This window comes from Pleurodeles waltl, chromosome 3_1, assembly GCF_031143425.1.
Source record: "Pleurodeles waltl isolate 20211129_DDA chromosome 3_1, aPleWal1.hap1.20221129, whole genome shotgun sequence".
Classification (NCBI taxonomy): domain Eukaryota; kingdom Metazoa; phylum Chordata; class Amphibia; order Caudata; family Salamandridae; genus Pleurodeles; species Pleurodeles waltl.
In genome coordinates, this window is record NC_090440.1 from 831,957,147 (window position 1) to 831,984,614 (window position 27,468).

General features: G+C 47.4%; 1 gene segment (V, D, J or C); it reads left to right on the forward strand.

The window, feature by feature from the left end:
* The window catches only part of LOC138284671 (Ig gamma-2A chain C region, A allele-like), a 118,355-nt gene that overhangs the window by 83,849 nt on the left and 7,038 nt on the right, over positions 1–27,468 (forward strand). Inside the window, 2 exon segments of the C gene segment in view lie at positions 6,556–6,867; positions 13,474–13,791. Coding sequence covers positions 6,556–6,867; positions 13,474–13,791 — 630 coding nt within the window.

Here is a 27,468-nt window from a genome sequence, read left to right on the forward strand (position 1 = left end):
TCTGGTAATCTTATAGAGACTTCTAGTTTCAGACTCCTTACCTGAGAATAGATACCCAAGCAATCCCATCCTCTGCTCTTGGTTCGCAGCCCACCTCAGACAAAAAAGTCCTGCAGGACTGAACGGCCAAAGCAACGGTCTCTACCAACTTGACTGTCCAGGTAGAAGTGCTTTGTGAAGGTGTGCAGGGACGCCTACGATGTTGCCTGTCAGATAACCAGCATCGTAACTCTGCTTTAACCACTGCGGTGGCATGCGGTTGCTCTGGTGCATTGAGCATGCAAACCCTCAGAGGGTTGCTTTTTTGTCAAAGTGTAGCACATCTTGATGCGGAGGACAACCCATCACGAGATGGTACGCTTCAGCAGCATCTACCCTTTCTTCGCACCCACATATCCAACTAAGAGTTGATTGTCCACTTGAAAGGCTTTGGTACGATTGAGGTAGACTCCTGTCTAGATCCAAAAAGAGCCTTGGCATTCTCTCCTCTTCATGAGAGGGATGTGGGTGTGCGTAAAAAGTAGGAAAAGTGATGGATTGGCCTACATGTAATGGCATGATCACTTTATGGAGGGAAAGAGGCTCTAATATAAAGCACCACTTTGTCTGGATGGACAGAGAGAAATGGTGGCTTGGAAGAAAGAGCTTGGAGTTCACTTACTCTGCGAGCATAGGTGATGGCAAAAAGAAAGGCTGTCTTTGTCCCTTGCAGCGTCTCACTTCAATTATGTAGAGGCTCAAAAGGAGCACACATAAGATACGCAAAAACCAGATTTAAAACCCACTACGGCATTATAAATGGAGTAGGAGGGAACAAGTGAGAATCCCTTAAGAAACCTCCCAACAATGAGAGATTTGAACAACAATGGTTGATCTGGCAGTCAGAGCCATGCTGGGCAAGACAGACACCCTTAAAGGCTACCTGTCTGCCCTCTCTGCCTTTCTCTGTCTGCTTTAGAGGATGAACAGTAAAACCTCAGAGGTGCAGGAAGGGGGAATCAACAGACTTTGTGGCATGGTGTACCAAAAATTTGTTCCAACGACAGGCGTATACCGTTTTGGTGAAGTAATGCCTGGCTGCCAAGATGATATTGCAGACTTTGAGTGGCGGCAGTTGACAGCTTTCGACCTTCCACCCGATATCCACGCAAGGAGGTGGAGATTGGGAGGATCTTCTGTTGCAGCAGCAGGAGACGGTTCTCCACCCGAACCTGTCCAAAGGGGTAGTCTGAGCGGAGGATCAATGGCCATGCTCAGAAGCTCGGGATACCAAACTCTTCATGCCCAGTCCGGAACCACAAGGATTACTTAGGCCTTTCTGCCAATACTACTTCTTGACCTTCTTGAGAACTCTGGGCAGAAGAAACAGGCTGTGTTCCACTCGAGACGAAAAGCTTTGCCACCTTGGAAACTCCAATGCGCTACTCGCTCAGCAAACAACTGACATTGCGTGTTCATGCGGAGGCGACCAGATCTAACCAAGGGTCTCCCCATTGCTGAAAGAGGCCTTGCGCCACCTCCGAATGGAGATGCCATTCGTGATCGACCATGCGTCGACAGCTGAGTTTGGTGGGCTCTCTCAACATCTGTCTTCTCTGGCGTTCAAACACCAGGGATATGCCCTGTTGTTTCAGCCATGTCCAGAGGCACATAGACTCTTGACAAAGGGTCCACGACCCAACTTCACTTTGCTTGTTACAGTACCACATGGCAGTGATGATGTCCGTGAACACCTGCACCACTTTCCCTAGGAGAGAGGGAATGAATTCTTTCAATTCAAGCCTGATCGCCCTGAGCTCCAGAAGATTGATCTTCGCCTCCCCCATGTGGGAACTATATCCGAGGTGTCTGAGCTCCATATCAGAGGAGTGACACATCTCTCACCACTGTGACATCTGGTTGGGGATGGGAGAGGGATCTGCCTCTGACCCAATAGCGATCTGGACCATGTCGGAGAGATTGATGCTACACCCACTGGAACTTCAGGTCCCTCTGCAGAACCCACAATATGCCATCTGACGTGTCACCAACAGGATACAGAAAGCCATGAGGCCCAGCAGCCTCAGAGTCATCCTCACTGAATGTCCTGGACTCGCTTTTCAGGAGGATAGGCCCGAAACTGCACTGTGTCCGGAACAGTTCTGATAAAAGGAAGCATCAGAGAGGGAGCCAGGTGTGACTTTGCATTCACTGGGGTTTACTATAAACATGCCAAAGGTTTGCCGTAGTCTCCCATCTTCAACAGACGACAGCCTGGGGCGAGCCCACCTCCAGTCGTTGAAGAAGACTGAAACTCCTGACCTGTGCAGATGAACTGCAACACCCAGCACCACTTTCAGTTCACTGTGCTACTCACTGGCCTTACCAGCGCCCCTCAGGTGTTCTCGAAAGTGGTTGTGAACTACCATGATTTGTAAGTAATGTCTGTGGGCAGGCAGGACGGGAACATGAAAGTAGCATTGGACCTTGTCCTGCCCTTGATTAAGTTTGACCAATGACTTTGTGTTTCACCACTGTGCATATTAGTTGCTTAATGTTCACCAGTAGCACATTTTATGTTTTGTTCAGTTGAGCCGCCTATTGGCTTTGACATGGCATTAGCCATTATTTTCTGTATTCAGTTTATTCGCCTATTGGCTTTGACATTGCATTAGCCAGTACATTCTGTATTCTGCCTATTGGCTTTGACATTGCATTAGCCAGTACATTCTATATTCTGCCTATTGGCTTTGACATTGCATTAGCCAGTACATTCTGTATTCTGCCTATTGGCTTTGACATGATGTATTCAGTTTAGCTGCCTATTGGCTTTGACATGCTATTAGATATTACATTCTGTATTCAGTTCAGCTGCCTATTGGCTTTGACATGATATTAGACATTGCATTCAGTTCAGCTGCCTATTGGCTTTGACATGATATTAGACATTGCATTCAGTTCAGCTGCCTATTGGCTTTGACATGATATTAGACATTGCGTTCAGTTCAGCTGCCTATTGGCTTTGACATGATATTAGACCTTGCATTTTGTATTCAGCTCAGCTGCCTATTGCCTTTGACAGGACATTAGACATTGCATTTGATATTTAGGTTAGCTGCCTATTGCCTTTAACGTGGAGTTAGACATTGCAGTTGAGAATCCAAGCTGTATTTTTCCAAGCTGTGTTTTTGCCACAAGATGAACCAAGCTGTTTTCTTCGCACAGTAGACTAGACCTGATAAGAGAGAGTGCAGGTGGTGTTTTTCTCTGCTCGAGCCTGGGAAGAGGAGCAGTCTATTAGATCTGGCCAGTCTCCAAAGGCTTGCGTAGTTTTCCCGGGTCTGAGAGGAGGGGGAACGCTGTTCTAAGGGTGGCTCACGGTCTTCAGAGATTCAGATTCGAATCTGCCTGCCTTCGGACTGGAACTTGGCGCCAGTTGCCAGTCTCCCGTGTGGGTAGATAAATCTCTTTCTCGCCGTTGACAAGGGGGCAGCAATGTGCAGACCTTAGAAAGATGAAGCTGTAAATAGTTTCCCACACGGTGAAGTATTTGTTTTGCTTTGCATTCAATATCTTATAAATATAACCTGCTGCGTATATTGCAAACTGTGCATTAACGTGTGCTTGAAAGCTATTACTTCGTCCCTTACGAAATCGCGGTTGGGGAAGAATTAACAACAATAAAAGTCTTCTTTGAACTCAGAAGTGCATTCCTGGTATGTTATGTAAGTGCTGAAAACGAGATAAGTAGTGAAGCACTACAGACCTGCAAGATGCCTACCATCCAGGCTCCAGGGCAGATAGAAGTTCAAAATGTTCACTCTTCCTCAGAAAGGACCTGAGCCAGAGATTGAGGGACCAGAGGTCTAGGGTGGGCGGAGGCCCCTGTCATTTTTGGACACCAGAAAGTAGCAGGAACAACAAGCATGACCTACTTCTGGCACAGGAACCCTCTCTATGGCTCCCTTGGCCAAGAGAGCTGTAACCTCCTTGCGGAAAAGTGCTAGCTGATCTTCCGTCATATGAACGTAGGATGGTGGCATGGCCGGAGGGGTTGTCTCGAAGGAGTAGCCCCTATAGACTATTTGCAAAACCCACCTGTCCGTTGTGAGAGATTCCCAATGAGGCAGGTGATGTCGGATCCTGCCACCAACTGGTCCAGGATGGAGCAATGGACTAGGAGGGTATGGAGACTGCAGTAGGGCAGAGGTGGGCTGGGCGGGCTACTGGCTCCCTGATCCATGAGCACGTGGGATCCCACGTCTGCGGCCCCGCCCAGGACTCCTTAAAGAGTTCAACCGCTGAGTTTGCTTTGTCTCCGAAGAGACATGGACATGCACTTAAATGGCACCTGAATGCCTGTTGGACATCCCCCGAAAAGACAGATGTCCTCAACCAGGTATAGCGCCGTAAGGCCACAATTGACGCAACCGATCTGCCCGGTGAGTTGGTCATATCCAGCCCACAATGTATAGTGAATTTGGCTGCATCCCTCCTGTCAGCAACAGCCTGGGGGAGTATGGCCCGGGTCTCCTCCTGAACCTGTGGCAGCACCTATATCTCATAGCGAACAGGTAATAGCGGTCCAAAAAGCATGCGGTGTTCACAGACTGCAATGCCAGACTAGAGGAAGAGAACATTTTCTTCCCAAGTTGATCCAGTCTCTTTGATGCCTATCCAAGGGTGTGGGTGTGAATGCACCCAAGGAAGAAGCCTGGATGACAAGGCTCTCAGGCTTAGGATGTTGGGGAAGGAATTTAGGGTCGTTCCTCGCAGCTGATGGCGCTGGGCGATCGTCCTGTTCACTGGTGCCCCTGTGCTGGGATTTCCACAGTAGGGGGGAGAAAGCATGCCAGCGTCGGGTGAAGCTAGTGGTCTGGATACCTCTCCTAATTCCTGTGCCCAGTCCAGGGTCTCCCAGCTGTAATTCTAAAGGGTCATGTGACCCCCCCCCAATACTTTCCATGTACCTGTACTTATAAGAATAATGGTCAGGCTCCAACCTGGGGATTGTAAGGCCTGAAGACAGAATCAGTGTTGAGCACCATCAGTCCACCTCTGGGTCAGAGTCGGGTATCAGCATGGGCTTGACAGCAATCGTGGGCCCGACCGACGTCAGAAGCATCAACGTCTTTGCGGGTGCTATGGAAGCTCGCATTGGCACGACCAGTGCCGGCACAGATCAGACAATGGATCCTGAGTGGCCCTCTGAAGCCAGGGCCAAAGCCACATGAGCGGAACCCGAGGGGACCATGTCCCTCCCCCACGGATCCCATAGGCATTGCAGAGGGGTGGTCTGCCGAAATAAAAGGCCATGGCCTCACAGAATCCCTTAAGTTGGCCAGGGGTCGCTCCGGATCCCAGAAACTCAGAGGCGCGGAGTCAGCCCAGAAACAGGCTCTGAATATGGAGACCTAGAAAATCAACGCTCTTCCCACGTCACATAATCCAAGCGACAAGGCAAATTTGAACAACATTTGGTCTTCCTCGACTTCTTCATTGTATTCAAAGCCTTCAGGACATTCGGGTCACAAAAAGAAGAATAGTGGTAATGAATCCCCGAGACCAAGACTGGGAGTGACGCGGGGTTGAGCACCGGGCTACCATGAGCTTTAGGGACCCCTCCCTCAAAGCCTTTGGATTCATAGCCTGGCAACCGGAGCACATCGTCGGGTCATGGTCGCGCTTCAGGCACCACAAACACACGGTGTACAGATCCGTCACCAACATCATTCAGTGACAAGGAAGTCACAGGAGTCCAGTTTTAAGCCGTGTGACTCCTGACGCACCATAAAGCGTCAAGAATTTGACCAAATGGTCGAAGTCTGTCAAATAATGACTGAGGGTAGCTCTCTCCAGATCTGCTTGTAAGCTGGCGTCATAAGAAAAGAACTGACATCAGCGCATCACCGGATCCAGTCTGACGCCTGTGGGAAGTTCTAGTTGCAGATTCCTTACCTTAGAAGTCTCCATCAGATATAATGACATTTCATGTGTGGCAACTTTTGTGTTGCCTTAGTTGAACAACACACATTAGGATGATGGACGGAGTGCTGAACAATGCAAACACTCACCCCCAGTCACAGAACGATGGATTAAACCCAGATCTTTTGCTCACCATGCCATCCCAGTTTGGACCCAGCCATATGCAAATCAGTCTTGACCCTGTTCCTCATGGGAACAGTCCAGCCCGAACTGTCAAGCCAGGACCTCACTGGACCGGAAACAAGCATCCTGGGACCAGTCTCAGGGTTTCGGGCTGACTGTTCCCATGGGGAGCAGGGTCGAGACTGATTTGCATATGGCTGGGTCCAAACTGGAATGGCATGGGTGGCAAAAAACGATGGATTTAGGCCCAGATCTCTGTACTGGGGGGTGAATGTTGGACGGAATGCTGAACAATGTCAATCACTTGTTCTTTTTGTGTTGTTCCACTAAGCCGGTTGTTCAAGACTCATTAGAAGTGTTATCCCACATAAAAATATCAATCAGCACATTGGGTCAAAAAATCTGACAGTTTTTTAATGACCTCCTACAAGCTTTCCTTTCACAAGCATTTTTTCTTTTCTTTTACAGACTTTCCAATAGTAAAAGACATTATGGTGGATTCAGAGAATGTAATGTATGGGAAGCCTGTCACCCTCAGCTGCCAGGTCCTGGGTTGTGATCACAAAGATCTCACCATCACTTGGTTTCTGAAAGGAGACCAATTTCTGAATGGATTAAGTTCAAGGATGCCACCAGGCAATATCAAGGATAATACAATCAGATACTTTGATCTTGGGCTCACTCCCACAGCTTTTCACTACAACAAGGAATTTCTATGCAAGGTGAAACACAAGAATCTGCAGCAGTCTATTAACAAACAGATCTATCTGCCTCTTAAATGTAAGTATTAAAAAAAACTTGGTTCCTGCATGGTTTCTCAACACTGATTAATGAGCATTAAATTAATAGCCATTATGTCTTGAAACACAATGTAATTTATGTTTGAGTGACATTTCTAGCATTCAAGGTCTTTATATCTTTTTCTTGTGTTGCAATGTAAAAGTGTTATTCCTATAGTGTAGGTTATCACTTCACATCAAAGATCTAAAAGCTCCTCTGGGTATAGTGAGTAGCTTTACATCTCAGTGTGAATGTAACCAGAGTTAGCATCCAGCCAACATCTACGTGGTATTATGATAGAAAACTCTTGTTCACCACACATATCCACCAAATTTAATATTAAGATTTGTAGGAAATATGGAGTTTGATGGTACACACCATTTGTAAATATATAATGATACAATGTTTGGACATTAGTCTGTTACAATAAACCATAGAGGAACTATTGTCTGACAAATTATCTACGACAGAGTGCAATACTTTGATTCTGCAGGAGAACCAGATAACTTCTTCCCATCAGACTTTGCAGTCAATAACCAGTGGTGTACTGTCAGTGGTTAAAACTCACAAAAAGGCACAGTGTGCCAGAAAATACAGAAACCTAATGAAGGTCACTGATGGGCCTCTAGAAGCTAAAAACCAAATCAGGCCTGGAAAAATAATTAAAAAAATTACTAGACCTGCATGTGGAGTAGCTTGAATAATCTACTCAACCTAACTGTAAAATACATTGTTTGCCTAGGATCACCCAATTTGAAACCGGTTTCTGGATCAAGTACATTACAGTCACCTTTTTCTTCATTCTCACATGAGTGCACTTTCAAATATGTGAGTTCAGCATTTTCGCTATAAAAAAAATCCTCTTTTGTTTGATTAAATACACTAAACGTTTGCTCCATGTATAATAAATCCATCCCACATATAGGGTACACATGATCCATGCATGAGTTGTCTCTAGGCAAGGCTATTAGTAAACTATCAGGACAGGAGTGTTTCTCAGATTATTTTAAAACACTCACTTTTAACCAATATATTACTAATGCATGATGTGGTAGAACACTCATTTACAGACAGTGGGAAAGTTTTTGGACATTTCCTGGACACTTACTAACTTCCAGATATACTGATAAAACCTGTAGTGTATTAACAATCTATGAAAACTGGGTTTCAGAAAACATTTGTCATTTGCACATCACCAATAGTGTTCTGACTTTTAATCATTCTATTAAAATATATTTTTAATCACACAGAAGTAGAAAAATGGTCTTTCACAGCTACTGAAATATATTTTCTAAATATTTGTAAAGTTGACTTAGGCTTTTATCAGTCATATAAATGTTGTGTGTTAGGAAAAACCTTTCAGTTCACATAGGTCCGACAGTTCACTCTGCACAGTTCCAGGATTTTGTAGTCACAAGGAAAGTATTTGCATTGCAAGAAGACCAACTGAGTTTTGACCTCTGTCTCTGAACCCAGAGCAAATGTGACAAGAATAAGATTTAAAGGCATCCTGACTGCTAATTCAGTTTCTGACTGAACAGAACACCTGTTCTTTGTCCACTTGCCAGAAGGGTCCAGTGGAATCTAAAAATAGCTCGAGCTCATAAAATAAAACTTGCCAGCCAAAGGGAGTAGTCAAGTAGAGCCCTGCAAATGTTTTGGACCAACCTTCTCATCATGCACTTGATACATTATTGTGCAGCCAAATCTCACCTAAAATTATCTATTTTTTCTGTGACAGCTGTCCTAGTTCCAGTTTCACATGATCTCCCCATTTATGCACAGCAAAACATTTGTTTTCTAAGTTACCCATCTAAATTTAAATGAATGTTTCGGATGAATTTCTGCACCCAAATTCATATTAGGTTTTGCACCCACTGTCTTGTTGGTAAAAACTGGGCACAAATGAATATCACGTTTATTTTACTATGTTAGGAGCTCATTAAGCGTGTTAATAAAATAGAGTGAACACAACCTTAAAAGCAAGTGAGCACAATGGATCATAATTGCCACTCTCCAACAAGCTACAAGACACCCAACGTCCCCAACAAACTAGTAGTATGCTTAATTGTAAAGATTTGAAGTAATCATACAATGAATTCAAAACACATTTGAGATCAAATTTTTTTAAAATGTATTTTATCTTAAAACAAGAAAATAGCAGCAATGCACCATCAAGGTTACAATTCACTCAGACCGAGAGTCCTTGTTCTAGGTCATAGGCTACAGTGTCACTAATGTCTTTGTGTACTTTACCTTTAAAGTACTCTCCAACAATTGAAAATCTAGTGGCTGTATGGAAATTCTACATCAAGGGTTAATGTAACCTAGCTTATTTTTCAGTATACAAATGCAAAGTATCTTGACATGTAGAGCCATTCACAGAAGTGCAGCATACAAATTCATGGCAAACATTATAGACCTTATGTATTGCTTCAGTGTGCAGGGTACAAAGTCTCTAACAAATGGCCTTCCAAGTCTAAAGCGCAACATGCAAGTTCATGCTGAGCATTGTTGGGCTTGTTTGTTCAACAACCAGGCCTTTAAATTGTGTGGCGTTTACCTGTACGGCGTTCCTTGTGTTATATACGTGGAGTACACTCAAAGAGCTTTTCAAGCCAATGCATGTATGGTCCAATAACACCAGGTCATCTGCATACTGAATGATGGGTAGCCTGAAATGAACATTTTTCCACCAATATTAGGTCCCCTTCAGCAGCTCTGTCTCTAGGTTGGGAGTGTATAGATTAAACAAGCAGGGCTGTGTTATTGCCCCAACCCTAAGACCCTTGTTTGTGTAGATTTTTCCAGTTGTGTGATTGATTGTGATCCTTATCCAAACCCATGTGTTGGTATACAGTGCTGGGATTTCCGCCAAAAGTTATTTTGGTATGCCCCACTCTGCAACTTTACACCAAAGAATGTGCTGATCGATTCCATAAAACGCAGTATTGTAGTCAATAAAACAGGTGTAGGGAGGGGGCACGCTCGCTTCAGTGGCCTTATTGCACTTTCATACCTGGGTAACATTAGGCCAAATTCCTCGACCGTGGATAAAGTCTGTCGGGGGAACAAGTTAGTTGACAGATAAGGTGTTACCAAAGGTAGAGACATAGATTAGCCACAGATTCCTTACCTTAGACTTCATCCCCAGGCACCAGACCAGACCCGGAAAAGCTTTGCAGCAGTATCCCTGCGTGTCGTTGGAGTGCACCATGCAACTCCGTATCGTCATCCCTCCTCCGATGCCCCGACGTGAGTTTCTTTTGTGACTAGAACCCTCCCAACAATGCAGAGCCATCACAGAAACTGGCAATGGAACAGTGTGCCAACTAGAGATAGAGATGTACATTTGAATTACAACTACTAAAGCGAAATGCATGGTAAGATTATAGCAAGAAAGGAATACTGAGGTAAGATAAAAAAGTACTCTTTTTGTCATGGTTACCCCCACTTTTTGCCTGCTGTCAGTGTTTTTTCTGTATTCACTGGAATCCTGCTAACCAGGACGCCAGTGACTGTGCGCTCTCCCTCTAAATTTAGTTGCTTGGGACTTCACACACTCCTCATTTGGCATCCTGGTGCCCCAACATAGGTCCCTAGTATATGGTACCCACGGCATTGGGGCACTAGGGGTTCCCCATGGGCTGTAGCATGTATTATGCCACCCGTGTCTGCAAGCCTGCCATTGCAGCCTGCATGAAAAGGTGCATGCACCCTTGCACTTAAGGTCACTGCAACAGGATACTATAAGCCACCCACCCCTATGGTAGGCCCTCCTGGCCCAGAGGGCAGGGTGCAGGTACCTGCATGAGTTGAGGTGCCCCTACGAACTCCAGCTCCATTTTCCTGGACTTCGTAAGTGCGGGGACGCCATTTTACTCGTGTACTGCTACTTTATGGTAACTCTGATACCAAACTTGCCTAGGTTCGAACATATCTAAAGATACCCCAACACTGTTGCCAGTATTGGTTGTATGATTCCATGCACTCTGAAAGGAGCGAAGCTGGGGGTCCTTTAAGGAGCCTCCAGTTTGCAGGGTTATCCTGGGCAGCCTGCGCTGCTGCCATCCTACAGTCAGGTTTCTGCCCTCCTGTTGCTTTACCAGCTCAAGTCCAGGAAGGAAGAAAAAAGGATTTCTTTGGGGAGAGGGAGGCAACACCCTCTCCCTTTGGAAATAGGTGTTACAAAGCTGGAGAGGGGTAGCCTCCCCAAGCCACTGGTTTGCTTTAAAGGGCACATTTGGTACCCTCCTTGCATAAACCGGTTTGCACCAGTCCAGGGACCCCTGGTCCCTGCTGTGCGCAAAACTGGACAAGAGGAGTGACCACTCCCCTGTCCATCCCCACCCCAGGGGTGGTACCCAGAGCTCCTCCAGGTGGCACCTTGATTCTGCCATCTTGAATTCAAGGTGGACAGAGGCCCCTGAGAGCATCTGAGTGGCCAGGTCAGGTAGGTGACGTCATAGCCCCCTCCTGATAGCAGGGTGACCACCTAGGTGACCAATCCCTTCCTGGGCTATCCACAGCGACGACTCTGCTTACAACATTGATCCTTGGCTCCTTCCAGCAACTGCAACATTTTGTTGCCCTCAGAGGACGCACAGCTGAAGAGTCTTCAGCCTACACAAGAAGCAAGAAGGAATCTCACTTGAACTGAAGGAGTCACTCCCCTGCATCCGCAGGCACCAACTCCAACGACAACCGGCTGCGTGGATTTCCTCTCCTCCAGAGCTGCGCGGATCCTGCATCACAGGTAGTGGTCCGGAGTAGTCCCCTTGGCCCGCTCTACCAGCTGTCCAACTTAGGTGGAGGTAAGCCCTTGCCTTCCCACTCGGTGCACGAGGGCACTGCCCTAAGTCTTTTGCAGCTACCAAGGCTTACTGGCATCTCCTCAAAGGGATCTTCAGGCTCCATGTAGCCGCATGCCCCAACACTCCTTCCTGTAATGCACAGCCCTCTGTGTGCTTCTCCTGCGGCGTGGTACCCTTCTCCAGTTGTGCTGCATGGGCTCCTCTACGACTCTTCCAGTGGGTGTCCTGTGGGGGCTGCCTCTTCTTCTGTGGACTCTCTTCCTTGCTGACGGTCCCCTAGGACTCCCCCTTTGGGTTTAGTCCTCCTGGACCTTGCAGGTCCCCGGCAGCTCCCCTTTTTCTTCACCGCAACTTCTGCCTTTGCAGTCGGTAAGTGGTGTGAAAAAGCCACCAACAAGCCTTGGCAATCATCCATCCGGCATGGGACGTCGACTGCATCCTCCAGGAGCTCTTCACCTGCTCCAGGTCTGCATTCCGGACCGTCTTCGTCCTATCGTCGACCGACTCCTGCAACCACAGCTGGGTGAGTAGTAGCTTCTGTTCCCCCTTGACTCTCCTGTGACTTATGTGGAAGAAGGGGACCAAGTCCATGTCTTCCTCTTCAGGAATCCACCGCTGGTTTCTTGCAGTCTTGTCTGGTTGTTGCACTATCTTCTTTTTCGTCCTTTTGGGTGGTTTGAGGAAAAAGTAATAATTTACTCCTTTCTTTCTGGTCGCTGGGGGGTATTATGGTACTTACCATTGGGGTTTCCTAGTGCCCCCAGCTCACCTCTACATATTCCATTTACCATGCTGGGGGTCCGACATTCGCATTCCTTTTTTTTTTTTTAGTATATGGTTTGGGCTCCCCCTAGGGTCATCATTGTCTATTTGCATTTGCACTGCTTTCTATGGGTTTCTATGCCTATTTCTGATTACTAGTGTACATATTTAGTGTGTTTACTTACGTTCTATTGGGGGTTGCCTATCTAGTGTTTTGGTACTGTGTTTGTTTTCATAACACTAAGGGTCTTTATTACAGTTAGTGTTTTTTTATGTGTGTAAGTGCTGTGTGACTACAGTGGTATTCCATGAGTTTAGCATGTCTCCTAGATAAGCCTTGGCTGCTCATCCACACCTGCCTCTAGAGAGCCTGGCTCTAGACACTGCCTACATTTCACTGATAGGTGAACCCTGGACCTAGTAGAAGGTGTAAGTACCATAGGTATCCACCACAAACTAGGCCAACTTCCTACACTATGAGAATCCTACACAGGATCTTCCTCCACTCCAAATCTCATTGGTTCTTGCCTCTTGATGCCTACTGTTTTCACGCAACTATGCCATCTTTTCACACTGCACTTGAAGTGTGGCTATGCGAGTGGCTACATGTGCATATTAGACTTTCATTTTCCATACACTTATATTCTTGTTACCTATGACTTGTGAATCTTTCCACGCCCATGTAATAGTGCCACACTATGAAAATATATTTAATACATAATTAAAATAGAACCCAGTGCAAATTTAGCACTATAACTAGAATGGTTCCAAAATCCATTTACACCCTTTTAAAAACTGTCAGCGGCCTGATTACATGGAAGTGTTTGTAGGGGTCTCCATGATAGCGAGACATTTGATTTTACACGTTCTGAAATCTGAACCATATTCAAACCTAGAAGGTTTAGTTAAGGTCAGCAAGTGATTAAATGTGCATATTGAGGTTTTATCCAGGTTTAAGCATGGTCTAACATGTTGTGAAGTAATTTTGTCTCTTTCTATAAAACTGTGTACCTTTTTTATCCCACTTTAGCCCAACCACCAGTCATATCGGATATTACCATGACACCTGCAGAACCTGACATGACAAAGACCCTGTGTATGTTTATTAATGTAACAGACTTTGCACCCAAAGAAATACATATAAAATGGTACAACTCCTGGACTGAATTTTCAAAGGAATTAGTTACCTGTTCAGAGCCACAAATTGGATCCAATTTCTTATATTGTTCTTCAAGCCAAGCTGAGTTCAAGCCAGAAACAAGTGAAAGAGATATTAAAATCCGGTGTGAAGTCACGCACAGCAGTACAAATACTGTTTTGGAAAAAATACTGCAGTTCAACTTCAAGGGTAAGATGTGGTTTAATGTGACTGTCATTTCTACTCATATTCCAAGTCTGAACTGAATGTGGTGTAAACTGAAAGCTCTGGTGCTCAAAATTTCACCAAGGGTACTTATAGGGGTGTTTATTGGAAATAAAGGTAGAAATAGAAAGACATGCTTTGGAATGTTGGAGCAGGTGTAGTATGTTCCAGCTTTTGTAACTCAGACAGCTGCGCATGACCAAAATACTGCATCTTGATTGGCTCCCAGCTGGTGAATATCTACTAGAAGATACATAGACAAGCCACATTACATGGTGACCTGATAAATGCCTATGCCTTCTACTAATTACAGTTGCCTGAGAAGATTACAGAATTCTAATAAAAGAACCAAGGTATTCACCTATCTCTCAGAATGTGCCTAAAATGGGAAACCTGCACGTGGCGAAGAGAGCTTTAAAATCATTCACTTCCCAGATCAGGAGGCTGGATATATACATGAAAATGGGTCTAACCTACTTTAGAATATTTTACACAAAAAAATGATTCCCTTAAAATGTAATTTTCCATGTTTTTAGTATTATTTATTCAGATTGATCCCAGCTTTTGAAAATTGGAGTTCATAACTACTGTCTGCCTTATAGCTTTCATCATTTGTAAGCCAGCTATTCTAAAACGTATGTGATCTAAATGTTAAAAATGTAGGACATTGGCTAACTGGTTGAGGGGATTTAAATCCACCCAGACAAGGAATGTGGTTCCTGCTTGGGTAAAAATCACGAGCAAACCCCAAATTAGTCTGTGCCAAATTACCCGGGACTGAGCATAGAGCAGTCAGGCTTAACTGAGAGGTAATGTGTGAATTATTTGTGCAACACTTCAAACAGTGACACACTGAAAATACATCACTAAAGGAGCCCACACTAGAGTTAGAAAAATGGATTATCTTTAATAAATAAAACAAGACCAGGACAACCATAATTTAATCAGTAGAACTAGAGAGATGCAGGTTTAAAGTATGAGTTACTTACCTTTGGTAACAAAATATCTGGTAGACATATTCTAGTTGCAGATTCCTTACCTTAGAATTTCCCCCAGGCGTCAGACAGGATCCGGAGATCTTTCTTCGAGCAATAACCTTGTGCATGGGTGGGTGGCGTCGGTCGACTCCGCGGGCATCGTTGGCGTCATAGTCGCAGTGATGGCGTTGGGAGTAGTACATAGGCGCCACCTCAGCGCAGTGACGTCAGTTTCTTTTAACGACTTTACACGCCAAAGCGTAGAGCCACTAAGACACAGATTGGTGTGCCAGAGCTAAGGACCTGAATGGGGAATCACTGTCCCTAAAACTCAGTTTGCAAGCGGGGAGGATGGGTGGGTCGGTAAGGAATCTGCAACTAGAATATGTCTCTACCAGATATTTCATTACCTAAGGTAAGTAACTTGTACCTCTATTCTAAGGTAAGGAATCTGCAACTAGATCAGATACCCAAGCAATGCTATCCTCGGAGGTGGGCTGCAAACCAAGATCATACTAGAAAATCCTGCATGACCGAATGACCAAAGTAGCTGTCCCGACGGACCTGACTGTCCAGGCAGTAGTGTTTAGCAAACGTGTGCAAGGATGCCCATGTGGCTGCCTGGCAGATATCCAGGACAGGAACTCCGGGTGCTAATGCAGTGGAAGCAGCAGTTGTTCTGGTAGAATGAACATGCACGCCCTCTGACGGTTGCATCAAGATATGCTACGCTTTGGCGAAGAAGCAAAGAAGTACTGTAGGACGTTGGCTCTGTATATACTATCTCAAAGTGAGAGATAATTCTAATGCTCTAAGGGGAACCCTTGGACTCTGTGCACATCATCTAATTTTTGCCACTATCAACCTCTATTTTGAGGTAGCGTGGTTGAGCAGTAGGCCTAGCAGACAGAGTGTGTTCCTCATTTAACACTACAAATACTTATTGCCTGTGTATGTACAACAAATGCTTAACTCCAGTCCAATAGTTTTTATTTAGAAAAATATATTTTCTTAATTTACTTCAAATCTCGAATCTTGTGGTTCTAAAATAAATACATAAATGCAAGGTACTCCACACAGGTTAAGTAAGGAACTTTGAATTAGAGCAGTAACATGCATAGTATTGGTTAAAATGGCAATAAGCTATTTTAAAAGTGGACACAGTGCAAAAATCAACAGTTCCTAGGGGAGGTAAGTAAGTTAAGTTTCTGAGGTAAGTAAAGCACTTACAAGTTTTGTTTCCTGGGCATAGGCAACCCACCGTTGGGGGTTCAAGGCAACCCCAAAGTCACCGCACTAGCAACACAGGGCCGGTCAAGTGCAGAGGTCAAAGGAGGGCCCAAAACACATAGGTGCCTGTGGAGAACAGGGGTGCTCCGGTTCCTGTTCCGTCTTCGGAGGGCAGACCAGGTATTTTTTTTTTTTAGAGCACTGGGAGGGGCTGGGCGCAGTGTGCTTAGCAGGAATTGGGTTTTCAATAGAAATCAATGGAGGGACCCGCCGGTCACTAACGGTGCAGGCAGGGCACGGGGGGGCTTCTCGGGCCAGCCCCCAACTGGGATAGGCAGAGGGTCGCCTGATGGTCACTCCTGCACTGGAGTTTGGTTCCTTTTGATCCTGGGGGCTGCGGGTGCAGTGCTTGGTCCTGGAGTCGGGTTCTTTGTTCCAGGCAGTCGCGGTCAGGGGGAGCCTCTGGATCCTCTCTGAGACCTCGTGAGTAATCTGAGACGACCCCCCCTGTACCCCTACAGCAACGCATGCAGTCGTCTGGGAGTCTTGTTTGCACCCAACGCCCCCGTCTCAATCTCCAGAAAAACCAACACTGCAGAGTGTGAAGTTTCACGCTTTCGGCAGGAAGAGTGAGAGCTTTGAAAGTTGTTAAAAAGTTGCAAAGTTGTTGCTGTTTTTGAACAGTGCCGCTGCTCTCTGGAGTTTCTTGGTCCTTTGGGTTCAGGGCAGTCCTCTAAGGCTTCAGAGGTCGATGGCCCCAGCCCTACCGGCCTTTCTCCAGACTCAAAGAACCTGCATAGCGACACATCCGACAAGGACCAAGTCAGTTGTCGTCTCCGTCGTCTCTGCAGGGCTTTCAGGTCAGCAGTCCTTCTTTGTGTACGTTGCAGGAATCTGATTTCTTGGGTTCTGGGCCGCCCCCAAATACTAGATTTAGGGGTGTGTTTAGGTCAGGAGTGCAGTAGCCAATGGCTACTGTCCTGGAGGCTGGCTACACCCTCTTTGTGCCTCCTCCCTGAGGTTAGGGAGGCACATCACTAATCCTATTGGGGGAATCCTCCAATCTCAAGATGGAGGATTTCTAAAGGCAGGGGTCACCTCAGCTCAGGACACCTTAGGGACTGTCCTGACTGGTGGGTGACTCCTCCTTGTTTTTCACATCATCTCCCCTGGACTTGCCACCAAAAATGGGGGCTGTGTCCAGGGGGCGGGCATCTGCACTAGTTGGAGTGCCCTGGGGCATATAACACCTAGCAGTGAGCCTCAAAGGCTCAGGCTTCGTGTTACAGTTCCTGCGGAAGGGAGGTGTGAAGCACCTCCACCCAGAGCAGCCTTTGTTTCTGGCCACAGAGGGCACAAAGGCCCTCACCCTAAGGGGTCGGAAACTCATCTCTCAGCAGCAGGCTGGCACAGACCAATCAGTCCTGCACTGAAGGATTGGGTAAAATACAGGGGGCATCTCTAAGATGCCCTCTGTGTGCATTTTTTAATAAATCCAACACTGGCATCAGTGTGGGTTTATTATTCTGAGAAGTTTGATACCAAACTTCCCAGTATTCAGTGTAGACATTAATGAACTGTGGAGTTTGTTTTTGAGAAAACTCCCAGACCATATATTTAATATGGCCACACTGTACTTACAATGTCTAAAAATAGACTTATTGTAGGGGCATATTGCTCATGCAGCTGTCTATGCCCTCACCTGTGGTATAGTGCACCCTGCCTTAGGGCTGTAAGGCCTGCTAGTGGGGTGACTTACCTATGCCACAGGCAGCATTTTGTGTGTTTTTCTCATCATCCTCTCCTGCCTTGCTGCCAAAAGTGGGGGGCAGTGGCCGAAGGGGCGGGCATCTCCACTAGCTGGGATGCCCTGGGGTGCTGTAATGAAAGGCATGAGCCTTTGAGGTGTTACAGTTCCTGCACGGGGAGGTGATATAGAACGTAAGTAAACACACTAAGTACCTCCACCCAGTATAGGCTTTGTTCTTGGCCACAGAGTGACAAAGGCACTCTCCCGATGTGGCCAGAAACGTGTCTGGTTGTGGCAGGCTGGCGGGAACTGGTCAGCCTAGCACTAGGAGTTGGACTGGTATTCAGGGGGCATCTCTAAGATGCCCTCTGGGTGCATTTCACAATAAATTCCACACTGTCATCATTGTGCATTTATTGTGCTGAGAAGTTTGATACCAAACTTCCCAGCCATTATGAAACTGTGGAGTTCATGTTTGACAATCTCTCAGACCATATACTCTTTATGGCTACCCTGCACTTACAATGTCTAAGGTTTTGCTTAGACACTGTAGGGGCATAGTGCTCATGTTTATATGCCCTCACCTGTGGTGTAGTGCACCCTTCCTTTGGGCTGTAAGGCCTGCTAGAGGGGTGATTTACCTATGCCACAGGCAGTATGAGGTGTACATAGCACTCTGAGGGGAGTGCCATGTCGACTTAGTCATTTTCTCCTCACCAGCCCACATAAGCTGTGAGGCAGTGTGCATGTACTGAGTGAAGGGTCCCCAGGGTGGCATAAGTCATGCTGCAGCCTTTAGAGATATTCACTGGCATCAGGGCCCTTGGTACCAGGGGTACCATTTACAAGGGACCTATCTGGGTGCCAGGGTTGTGCCAATTGTGGGAACAAAGATACAGTTAATGGAAAGAACACTGGTGCTCGGGCCTGGTTATCAGGGTCCCAGCACACTTTCAAATCATAACTTAGCATCAGCAAAGGCAAAAAGTTAGGGGGTAACAATGCCAAGGAGGCATTTCCTTACAAGTACTCATCAAGAGATGCTATGTTTTTGCACCACCTTCCCTTTCTTCGCCCTCACATACCCGACAAAGAGTTGACCGTCCACCCGGAAATCTTTAGTACGATTAAGATAGAATACCAATGCACTTTCTGGGTCCAGACGGTGGGGTCTCTCCTCCTCATGGGAAGGATGTGGGGGTGCGTAGAAAGCAGGCAGAGTGATCGACTGGTCTACATGAAAAGGCCTAACAACCTTGGGAAGGAAACCAGCCTTATGCACAACACCACTTTGTCAGGGTGCACAGATAAGAATGGCAGTTTGGATGAAAGGGCTTGAATTTCACTCACTCTGCGAGCAGAAGTGATGGCAACAAGAAAGACAATCTTGAAAGTGAGGAGCCGTAAAGGGCAATTGTGCCTCAGCTCAAAGGGAGTACACATTAAGTAAGTAAGGACAAGATTGAGGTCCCACTGAGGCATTATAAATGGAGTAGGAGGAAATAAATGGGTGAGACCTTTGAGGAATCTATTCACAATAGGGGATTTAAAAGTGAGGGCTGATCAAATAGCCTAAGAAAGGCCAAAATGGCAGATAAATACCCTTTTAGCGTGCCCAAAGCAGAGCCCTGCTGGGCCAAAGAAAGAATGAACAAAAGAACCTCAGATAGAGGGGTAGAGAGGGGCTCAACAGATTTGTTGGTGTACCATGCAACCAATTTATGCCAACGACAGGCGTATACCGTTTTGGTGAAGGGGCGCCTGGCTGCCAAGATAACATCAAAGACTTCGGGTGGAAGATCAAAAGTCGCCAACTGTCGCCACTCAATCTCCACGCATGAAGGCGCAGATTGGACAGGTTCAGGCGAAGAACTGTCCCCTGTTGCTGCGACAGAAGATCCACCCAAAGAGGCAGTCTGAGTGGAGGACTGATGACCATACTCAATAGCTCTGGAAACCATACTCTCCGTGCCCAGTCCGGAGCCACCAAGATGACTTGGGCCCGGTCGTTCCTGACCTTCTTACGAACTCGAAGCAGAAGTAGTTTAGGCGTAAAGGAGGCCGGACTTCCACTTGAGCCGAAAAGCGTCTCCGAGGAAGTGCGGTCTTGGAAACGCGCAAAACAGCTGACATTGTGCATTTTCTACGGAGGCGAACCGATCTAACCAAGGCTCTCCCCACGGTTGAATGAGACTTGCACTACTTCTGGATGGAGACGCCATTCGTGAACGGCTGTGCATCGATAGCAGAGTTCGGCCGCTCTGGTGTTGAGAGAACTGGCCAGATGTTGAACCACCAAGGTAATGCCCTGATGTTCCATCCATGTCCAGAGGCATAGTGCCTCCTGACAAAGGGTCCAGGATCCTACTCCACCCTGTTTGTTGCTGTATCACCTGGCGGTAGTATATTCCCTGAACACTTGCACTACTTCCCCTTTGACAGAGGGAAGGAATGCTTTCAACGCAAGCCTGAATGCCCAGAGCTCCAAAAGATTGATGTGGAGTACAGACCCCACCGGAGACTAGAGACCTATGATCTTTGCCTCTCCCATGTAGCCGCCCCATCCCAGGAGTCTGTCACTACTGTAGGATCTGGTTGGGGAAGGGAGAGGGATCTTCCGTTGACCCAACCCTGAGTCAAAAGCCACCACGGAAGGTCTGTCGCAAACCCCTCCAAGATCTGCACCATGGCAGAGGGATTCCCCTGATACTGTGCACACTGAAACTTCAGGTCCCACTGCAGAGCCCACATATGCCATCTGGCATGTGTCACCAGCAGGATGCAGAAGGTCATGAGGCCCAGCCGCCTCAGAGTCATCCTCATCGAAACCCAGAAGAGAGGCTGAAACATCGGAATCATAGCCTGAATATCTGACTCACTTTTCAGGAGGATAGGCCTAAAACTGCACTGTGTCCAGAACAGCTCCGATGAAAGGGAACATCTGAGAGGGAGTCAGGTGTGACTTTGGCATGTTTATAGTGAAACCCAACGTGTGCAGAAGGTTCGCCGTAGTATGAAGGTGGAAGACAACTTTCTGGGGTATGTCTGCCTTCAACAGCCAGTCGTTGAGGTAAGGGAAGACTGAAACCCCTAAACTGCGCAGATGAGCTGCCACCACCCCCATCAGTTTTGTTAAAACTCGAGGGGCACTGGTAAAGCCAAAAGGAAGCACAGTAAATTGAAAGTCCTCGTGGCCTACCACACGAATCGCAAGTAGAGTCTTGTGACCTACCATGAATCACAAGTAGAGTCTGGAGGCAGTCAAGACAGGTATATGGAAGCAAGTGTCCTTCAAGTCCAACGCTACCATCCAATCTCCTGGGTCCAGGGAAGACAGAACCTGAGCCAGAGTAAGCATTTTGAACCTCTCCTTCTTGAATAAGAGATTGAGGGCCCAAAGATCTATGATAGGACACAAGCCCTTGTCATTTTTGGGCACCAGAAAGTAGCAGGAATAGCAACCACAGCCTACTTCTGGTGCAGGGACCCTCTCTATGGCTCCCTTGGCCAAGGGAGCTACGACATCCTTGCAGAGAAGTGCCAGATGATCCTCCGGTAAGCGGCCGTAGAATGAGGCATGGCTGGAGGGGCAGTCTCGAAGGGGAGGGAGTAGTCCCTTCAGACATCTGAAAAACCCACCTGCCTGTTGTGATGGATTCCCAGTGGGTCAGGTGATGGTGAATCCTGCCTCCAACTGCTCTGAGATGGGGAAAGGGACTAGGAAGGCTTTGAGGCTGCAACGGGGGGAGAGGACTGGGCAGACCTCTGGTTCCCTGTCCCATAAGCCAGTGGAATTCCATGTCCCCAGCTGCGCACATGCTCGGCAGCATAGTGCCTGGGTAAGGGACGCAACAGGGAGCCCCTTCCGTGAAAAGGGGCAAAAGGCAGACTGTTGGGGATGAGGGGTAGTGGAAAGGCTGAGGGACCGAGCCATAGCCCGGGACTCCTCGTACCTCTCAAGCGCAGAGTCCACCGTGTCTCTGAAGAGACAGCTGCAATCAGAGGGCATGTCCATAAGGGTCTGGTGGACATCCCCCGAAAAACCAGATGTCACCCAGGCGTGGTGCCTCAAGGCCACTATCGACCCAACCAATCTGCCCAGAGTCATTCCTGTCCAGCTCACATGGAATAGTCAACTTCACCTCATCTCTACCATCAGCAACAGCTTGATGCCTCATCCAGGATGTGTGCCAAGACTTGCATGTCCGTATGCCACAAGGAGTGGGTATAACGGCTCAAAAGGCATGCAGTGTTGACTGACCGCAACGCCAGACTGGAGGAAGAAAACATCTTCTCAACTTGGTCCAGCCTATTTGATCCCCTATCCGGGGGAGCGGATGGGATTATGCCAGATGATGAGAATGCCTAGATAACAAGGCACTCGGTTGTGGGGTGATGGGACATGAATTTAGGGTTGTTCGGGGCTGGCTGATGGCGGCAAGCGATTGTCCTATTCACAGGATTCCCTGTGCTGGGTCTGGACTGTAGGACGCTGGCCTGCTGTATGGTGAACACTTATGATGTTATAACCTTATACCAGGTCCAGGTATCCCCCATTAGTGAGGTGTAGTCAGTGTCTAGGAAATCAGGCTCTCTAGAGGTAACCAAGGCTTATCTAGGAAACATGCTAAGCTTATGCAATACCACTATAGTCACATAGCACTTACACACATGAAAGAACCGCACAGTGTTACAAAAATAAAGGTACTTGATTTTAGTGACAAATACTAAAATACTGTATAGGTAGTACTCTACTGGCAGGTAAGTAAACACACTATTATATAAAACATAGCAATCAGGAATTGTCACAATTCACCCTGGGCTTACCGTCGAGGTTGGAGAGAGGTGGTGAGCGGCCCCGGTTCCTGCAAGTCCTGCTCTGGCCGAGGTAGGGGCGACCCCTTCCAGTAGCCATGGTGGTCTTTGACTACAGTAAGCCACTACAGTCCGTGCCCACCAGAAGGAGTCCCAGAGGAAAAACCCCAAAAGGGTAAAAAACCTCCAACAGGAACTCCCTGAAACAGAAGGAGGACACAAGGACGTTAGGACTTCAGAATTCCTGAATTCCAGAATCTTGAGACGGAAGACAGATCAAGAACAACTGGCGCCACAAGAGGAAACCAGCCGGAGCGTGACTACCACCACAGGAATGTTGCAACGCAATGAGAAGAAATATAGATTCCCCTTATATACCCCTAGACCGGAAGTGGAAAACAGGAAGCAGTAAAACCACCATCTTGGTTTGGGAAAAAGATCAGAACTAGAATAGAAAACATGCTCCTAAGAAAAGGGAAATAAAGCATGCAGGGGAAAGAGGAAGTGAACAGCATGCTGGGAAGAGGAAAAGCATGCATAAAAATGAGCCATGTGCATGCATACGGCTTTTGGCCGTGTAAAAAGGTAAGTGGTGGCAAGGAGGGTTCCCCGGGGAATCCCTGATGTGTTTTAATTCATTAAATGTGCTGCATGCGCTCAGTGCGGCAAGGATCGTGACCCGACTCGGGGTCTTCTAACCTGCCGCGCCTGCCCTGGAACTGGCGGCCGGAGAAATGGGCCGCGGCATGTGCGGCGACCCTGAATCCGAGCCACGGCTTTCCCCGCGGTCTGCCGCGTTCCCTGCATGTTGCGCCGCAGCAGCCCTAGTACGCTGCCACGGCGCAACAGGAATGGGCATGGAAAGCAATAGAAAACAGGGAAATAACAGTAGACACCCTATGGGAGCTCAAACCATTTGCATTCAAGTGTGCTGGGACCCTGCTAACCAGGCCCCAGCACCAGTGTTTTCACTAAAAATTTACCATTGCTCCACAATTGGCACATCCCTGGCACACACGTAAGTCCCTTGTAAAAGGTACCAGTGGTACCAAGGGCCCTGTGACCAAGGAAGGTCCCTGACGACTGCAACACATGTTGTGCCACCCTAAGGGACTCCTCACCTAACACATGCATACTGCCATTGTAGATTGTGTGTGTTGGTGGGGAGAAAAAAGCAAAGTCGACATGGCATCCCCCTCAGGATGCCATGCACACAAAATGCTGCCTGTGGCTTAGGTAAGTCACCCCTCTAGCAGGCCTTACAGTCCTAAGGCAGGGTGCACTATACCACAGGTGAGGGCATAGCTGCATGAGCAATATGCCCCTACAGTGTCTAAGTCTATTCTTATATATTGTAAGTACAGTGTGGCCATATTAAGTATATGGTCTAGGAGTTTGTCAAAAACGAACTCCATTACTCCATATTGGCTACACTGATACCAAACTTCCCAGAATTCAAACTTCTCAGAATAATAATAAATCCAACACTGGCATCAGTGTGGGTTTAATAAATGCACACAGAGGGCATCTTAGAGATGCCCCCTGTATTTTACCCAATCCTTCAGTGCAGGACTGATTGGTCTGTGCCAGCCTGCTGCTGAGAGACGAGTTTCTGACCCCCTAGGTGAGGGCCTCTGTGGCCAGAAACAAAGCCTGCTCTGGGTGGAGGTGCTTCACACCTCCCCCCTGCAGGAACTTACACCTAGCAGTGGGCCTCAAAGACACAGGCTTTGTGTTACAAAGCCCCAGGGCACTCCTGGGGGCGGGCATCTCCACTAGTTGGACACAGCCCCCACTTTTGGCACAAGTCCAGGGGAGATAATGAGAAAAACCAAGGAGGAGTCACCCACCAGTCAGGACAGCCCCTAAGATGCCCTGAGCTGAGGTGACCCCGCCTTTAGAAATCCTCCATCTTGATTTTGGAGGATTCCCCCAATAGGATTAGGGATGTTTCCCCCCTCCCTTCAGGGAGGAGGCACAAAGAGGGAGTAGCCACCCTCCAGGACAGTAGCCACTGGCTACTGCCCTCAGACCTAAACACACCCCTAAATCTAGTATTTAGGGGCACCCCAGAACCCAGGAAATCAGATTCCTGCAACCTGAACTACAAAGAAGGACTGCTGACCTACAAGCCTGCAGAGAAGACGGACGACAACAACTGCTTTGGCCCCAGCCCTACCGGCCTGTCTCCAGAGTCGAAAACCTGCAACCAGAGACGCATCCAACAGGGAGCAGCGACCTCTGAAGCCTCAGTGGACTGCCCTGAATCCCAGGACCAAGAAACTCCAGCGAGCAGTGGCTCTGCTCAACAATCTGCAACAAACTTGCAACTTTTCTACAACTTTAAAGACTTCACGTTTCCCGCCGGAAGCGTGAGACTTCCCCACTCTGCACCCTACGTCCCCAGCTCGAGATCCAGAGAACAAACACTACAGGGAGGACTCCCAGGCGATTGCGACCTCGTGAGTAGCCCGAGACAACCCCCCTGAGCCCTCACGGTGACGCCTGCAGAGAGAATCCAGAGGCTCCCCCTGACCGCGACTGCCTGCAACTACGGACCCGACGCCTGGAACCAGCACTGCACCTGCAGCCCCAGGACCTGAAGGAACCGAACCTCAGTGCAGGAGTGACCCCCAGGCGACCCTCAGGACAGCCACCACCTGGGCTAGGCAGAGAAGTCCCCGCCGTGCCTGCCTGCACCGCTAGAGTGACCCCCCCCGGGTCCCTCCATTGAATCCTATCTAAAACTCAACGCCTGCTTTGCACACTGCACCTGGCCGCCCCTGTGCCGCTGAGGGTGTGTTTTGTGTGCATACTTGTGTCTCCCCCAGTGCTCTACAAAACCCATCTGGTATGCTCCCGAGGACGCGGGTACTTACCTGCTGGCAGACTGGAACCGGAGCACCCCTGTTCTCCATATGCGCCTACGTGTTTTGGGCACCTCTTTGACCTCTGCACCTGACTGGCCCTGAGCTGCTGGTGTGGTAACTTTGGGGTTGCCTTAAACCCCTAACGGTGGGCTGCCTATGCCCAGAAACAGACTTGTGTCTTACTTACCTGACAAACTAACCATTACTTACCTACCCCAGGAACTGTTGATTTTTGGCAGTGTCCACTTTTAAAACAGCTTATTGCCATTTTAACAAAGGCTGTATATGATATTGCTTTTATTCAAAGTCCCTAACTTACCTGTGTGAAGTACCTTGCATTTTATGTGTTTACTTCAAATCTTGGACCTGTGGTTCTTAACTAAGAAAATATATTTTTCTATATAAAAACCTATTGCCCTGGAGTAAGTCTTTGAGTGTGTGTTCCTCATTTATTGCCTGTGTGTGTACAACAAATGCTTAACACTACCCTCTGATAAGCCTCCTGCTTGACCACACTACCACAAACTAGAGCATTAGAATTATCTCTTTTTGCCACTATCTTACCTCTAAGGGGAGCCCTTGGTCTCTGTGCACACTATTTCTTACTTTGAAATAGTATATACAGAGCTAACTTCCTACATCAGATTTTATCCCAACTGTGAGAAACTGGGGCTGATTGCAAGGGACCCATAACTTTTTGCCCCCATTTTCCACTTTATGCTGGTGTTTTCCTGACTCTGATGGTGCCCTGGGTACTGCTAACCAGTCCCAGGGCCTGTGCTCTGTGTAAAATGGATATGCAAATTAGGCTAATTATAATTGGCTAAGTTAACCTACCTATAAGTCCCTAGTATATGGTAGGGCATGTAGGTTTAGGGACCACAGCATAGGTGGTGCACACCTAGGTGCATTGCTGAGGTGCCCAGTGTCATTTTAAAAGCAAGCCTGCCTTGCTGGCTGCTTTTAAATTAAAGTTATATGCAAATTCGACTTTGGAATTAAAGGTACTTCCAAAGTCTTAAACTACCTTATTTTTACATATGTCACCCCAAAGGTGTGCCCTATGTGCCCCTAGGGCTGGGTGCCATGTAACTATAAGCAGGGACTTTATAAAAATAGATTTATAAGCCCTGGTGAGGTAAAAACAGCCAAATTCGTTTTTCCCTCATTGAAGTAAATGGCCTTCATAGGCTAGAATGGGCAGACTTTATTTAAAATTTTAAAGTCTCCTTAAATGTTACATACCAAGAATTTGGTATCAAATTGATTGTTATAATAAATCCCACAACTTCCAGTTGTTGGATTTAATATAACTAGTGCAGGTAAAAAGTTTAGACTTTACCTAAAAAGTTGCCAATTTCAGCTCTGCATTGTTTTTGCTGCTGTGCTCTGATTGGCCAGCCTGCAGCAGCTTCTGCCAGGCCACTTTAATGAGGTGTGAAGTGGCCTGGCTTCACACAAAGGAATGTGCTTGGGGGAGAGAATCTCCCCTCAGCAGATGGGGAAGCAGGAAGGGGGAGGGCTGCCAAACTGGTCTTCAAAGGCAGAGGAGGACATCTGGAGCACCCAGCAACACCCCCACATCCTGCAACCCCAGACAGCTAGGTGCCCCCTTGATTAGATTAGGAGAGGGCAGGAGAGGGGTGTGTTTATGATTTTTAGCCACACCAGTGGGTGGGCTCAGCCAGATCTCTCCTCTAAAAATCAGATTCATCCATTTGGGATTTTTAGAGACTATTGCCTTCTGGGATGGATTTTTGCCACACTTCCCAGGAAGTGGTCATCACAGGGGGACGACCCTGTCCCTGATTGGAGGACCAGGGCCCCCCTGCTTTTCACCCAGGAGTAAGGATAAAACTGGCAGACCTGCACCCACGCCTCAGATCCCCACCAAATTTCAAGAAGAAAGAACTACAAGAAGAAGAAGGACTGCCCTGCTGGACCCCTGGCCTGCACCTGGACCCTGCACTCAGAAAGACTGCACCAGCTGCACACTTGGGCTTCACCACAAGAAGGACTT